Source organism: Coturnix japonica, chromosome 16 (genome assembly GCF_001577835.2).
Source record: "Coturnix japonica isolate 7356 chromosome 16, Coturnix japonica 2.1, whole genome shotgun sequence".
Classification (NCBI taxonomy): Eukaryota; Metazoa; Chordata; class Aves; order Galliformes; family Phasianidae; genus Coturnix; species Coturnix japonica.
This window is the reverse complement of record NC_029531.1, coordinates 328,075-331,615: the sequence shown is the minus strand read 5'-3', so window position 1 is coordinate 331,615 and position 3,541 is coordinate 328,075. Positions and strand designations below refer to the sequence as shown.

The 3,541-nt window shown below is 48.5% G+C and overlaps 1 protein-coding gene and 1 non-coding gene across 2 annotated transcripts in view; one reads left to right on the top strand and one right to left on the bottom strand.

Moving 5' to 3' along the window:
* The window catches only part of LOC107321570 (zinc finger protein CKR1), a 10,921-nt gene extending 9,079 nt beyond the window's left edge, over positions 1-1,842 (bottom strand). Inside the window, exon 1 of the mRNA XM_032448011.1 lies at positions 1,248-1,842. Within this exon, the coding sequence (XP_032303902.1) occupies positions 1,248-1,591 (344 nt within the window). The 5' untranslated portion in view covers positions 1,592-1,842. The remainder of the gene's footprint in view (positions 1-1,247) is intronic.
* Positions 1,843-2,435: 593 nt separating this feature from the next.
* On the top strand, positions 2,436-2,553 carry TRNAL-CAA. Its single transcript has 2 exons — positions 2,436-2,473; positions 2,508-2,553. It is a non-coding gene; the product is annotated as a tRNA-Leu (tRNA).
* The last annotated feature ends 988 nt before the right edge of the window (positions 2,554-3,541 follow it).

The window sequence follows — 3,541 nt, the reverse complement described above, 5'->3', positions numbered from 1 at the left end:
ATAGGGGAATGGGGTGGGATTTGGGGTTATCTATAGGGATATGGGGTGGGATTTGGGGTTATCTATAGGGGAATGGGGTGGGATTTGGGGTTATCCATAGAGATTATCCCTATACCTCAATGTTTAGGGTTTTCTATACCTCAGTGTTTAGGGTTCCCCAGACCTCAATGTATAGGATTCCCCATACCTCAATATTTAGGGTTCCCTATACCTCAATATTTAGGGTTCCCCATAACTCAATGTTTAGTGTTCCCTATACCTGAATGTATAGGATTCCCCATACCTCTATGTTTAGGGTTCCTCATACCTCTATGTTTATTTTTCCCTATACCTCAATATTTAGGGTTCCCCATACCTCAGTGTTTAGGGTTCCCTATACCTCAATGTATAGGATTCCACATACCTCAATATTTAGGGTTCCCCATACCTCAATATTTAGGTTTCCCCATACCTCAATGTATAGGATTCCCCATACCTCAATATTTATGGTTCCCTATACTTCAACATTTAGGGTTCCCCATACCTCACTGTTTAGGGTTCCCCATACCTCAATATTTAGGGTTCCCTATACCTCAATGTTTAGGGTTCCGCATACCTCAGTGTTTAGGGTTCCCTATACCTCAATGTATAGGATTCCCTATACCTCAATATTTTGGGTTCCCCATACCTCACTGTTTAGGGTTCCCCATACCTCAATATTTAGGGTTCCCTATACCTCAATGTTTAGGGTTATCCATACCTCAGTGTTTAGGGTTCCCTATACCTCAACGTTGAGGGTTCCCCATATCTCAATATTTAGGGTTCCCTATACCTCAACGTTTAGGGTTCCCCATACCTCAGTGTTTAGGGTTCCCTATACCTCAGTGTATAGGATTCCCCATACCTCAATATTCGGGTTCCCTATACCTGAATGTATAGGATTCCCCATACCTCAATATTTGGGTTCCCCATACCTCAATGTTTAGGGTTCCCCATACCTACATAGGGTTCCCCATACATGGGGTCTCTTCCCCCCCCCACAGCCCCTATAGGGCTCTGTCTTTGCTGCCCACCCACCCCACAGACCAGCCATAGGATCTCTATAGGGCCAAAAGGACTCCTGAGTTTATTTCTCCCTTCCCTTCCCATTCCTCCCTATGGCCGAAGGGCTCCTGGCGGCAGCGCGACGTTCTCCATCTTCACCTCCCCAGAGAGGAGGAGGAAGAAAATGAGGAAGACGGGAGGAAGAAGAGGAAGAGGAGGGGAACCCCATTCTGCCTTCCATCATGGCGTCCACCGCCGCCCTCAGCTCTAATATCCCAATGAAGGAACCCCGACGTTGCCTCCGACGTTGATCCGCGTCGCTCACGAGACCTCTAGAGAAGTTGTCCATAAAGGAGCTCATCACCCTCCTGGCGGTGCTGGACATCCTTTGGGATGGCTGGGATCGACGACGGGATGGTTTCCTCTTATGGGATCCCCTTTGGGGTCGTCTCCATCGCTGCCTTGGGAATGAAGAGCTGCATTGGATGCGGAGGATCTTCGGGCTCCTCCTCCTTCTCCTCCTCTTCTTCCTCTGCTCTTGGCTCTGTTTGTCGGTGGGTCGAGCCATGGGTTCCCCCCCCCTCTTCCTCCTCCTTGGGATGGGGGTCCTCCAAGGAGTCCTATGGGGCTCTATGGGGCTCTATGGGGCAGCATTCCGATGAGGCACCGCTATTGGTCGGCTGAACTGAAGTTGTTGTGATGTCAACCTTCCACGTTGGATCCCAATGGGATCCTAATGGGATTACTGGTCCTCTGTGTTCCCCCCTCTTCCTCCTGCTCAGGATTGGGGTCCTCCAAGAAGTCCTATGGGGCTCCATGGACCTCTATGGGTCTCTATGGGGCTGTGTGGGGCAGCATTCCAATGAGGCATGATTGGTCGGCTGTCCCGAAGTTGTTGTGATGTCAACCTTCCACGTTGGATCTCAATGGGATCCTAATGGGGTTTCTGGTCTCCCCTTCCTCCACCTTGGGATTGGGGTCCTCCAAGAAGTCCTATGGGGCTCCATGGACCTCTATGGGTCTCTATGGGGCTCTATGGGGCAGCATTCCAATGAGGCAACGCTATTGGTTGGCTGAACTGATGTTGTTGTGATGTCAACCTTCCACGTTGGATCCCAATGGGATCCTAATGGGGTTTCTGGTCTCCCCTTCCTCCACCTTGGGATCGGGGTCCTCCAGGAAGTCCTATGGGGCTCTATGGGGCCCTATGGGGCTCTATGGGGCAGCATTCCAACCAGGCACCGCAATTGGTCAGCTGTCCCGAAGTCGTTGTGATGTCAACTTTCCACATTAGAATTCCCACCAGGATTTGGGTCCAAATGATGGAGAATTGGGTCCGTCCCCCCCCCCCCCCAAAAGCCCACCCCATATTAATGGATGAGGATGAGGAGGGAGGAGGAAGGCTGCTGGGTGTCAGGATGGCCGAGTGGTCTAAGGCGCCAGACTCAAGGCTGAGCCTCTTCCCTGTCGGATCCTAATGGGATTTCTGGTCTCCGTATGGAGGCGTGGGTTCAAATCCCACTTCTGACACAGCCTTTTTTTTACCCACCCTACACCCACCGACCCCCACAGACCCCATAGAGACATAGAACCCCATACAACCCCATACAACCCCATACATACCCCATACAACCCCATATATACCCGTACAACCCCATACAACTCTGTACAACCCCATATATACAACTCCATACATACCCATACAACACCATACATACCCGTAGAACCCCATACATACCCATACAGCCCCATATATACCCGTACAACCCCATACACACCCATACAACCCCATATATACCCGTACAACCCCATACATACCCATACAACCCCATATATACCCATACAACCCCATACATACCCACACAACCCCATACATACCCATACAACACCATACATACCCGTACAACCCCATATATACCCATACAGCCCCATATATACCTATGCAACCCCATACATACCCATACAACACCATATATACCCATACAACCCCATACATACCCATACAACCCCATACATACCCATACAACCCCATATATACCCATACAGCCCCATATATACCTATACAACCCCATACACACCCATACAACCCCATATATACCCGTACAACCCCATACATACCCATACAGCCCCATATATACCTATGCAACCCCATACATACCCATACAACACCATATATACAACCCTATACATACCCATACAACCCTATAGATACAACCCCATATATACAACCCTATAGATACAACCCCATATATACAACCCCATACATACCCATACATTAAAACCCAAGCCAAAGGGAAACCATTAACAAAGACGATCAAAAACGAAGACAATCATTAACGAAGATAATAAAAAGACCCTTCATTTCCCCAATACAAAACCAGCTTTTAGCTAATTAAAACCCAAGACCCTTCATTTCCCCAATACAAAACCAGCTTTTAGCTAATTAAAACCCAAGACCCTTCATTACCCCAATACAAACCCAACTTTTAGCTAATTAAAACCCAAGACCCTTCATTAC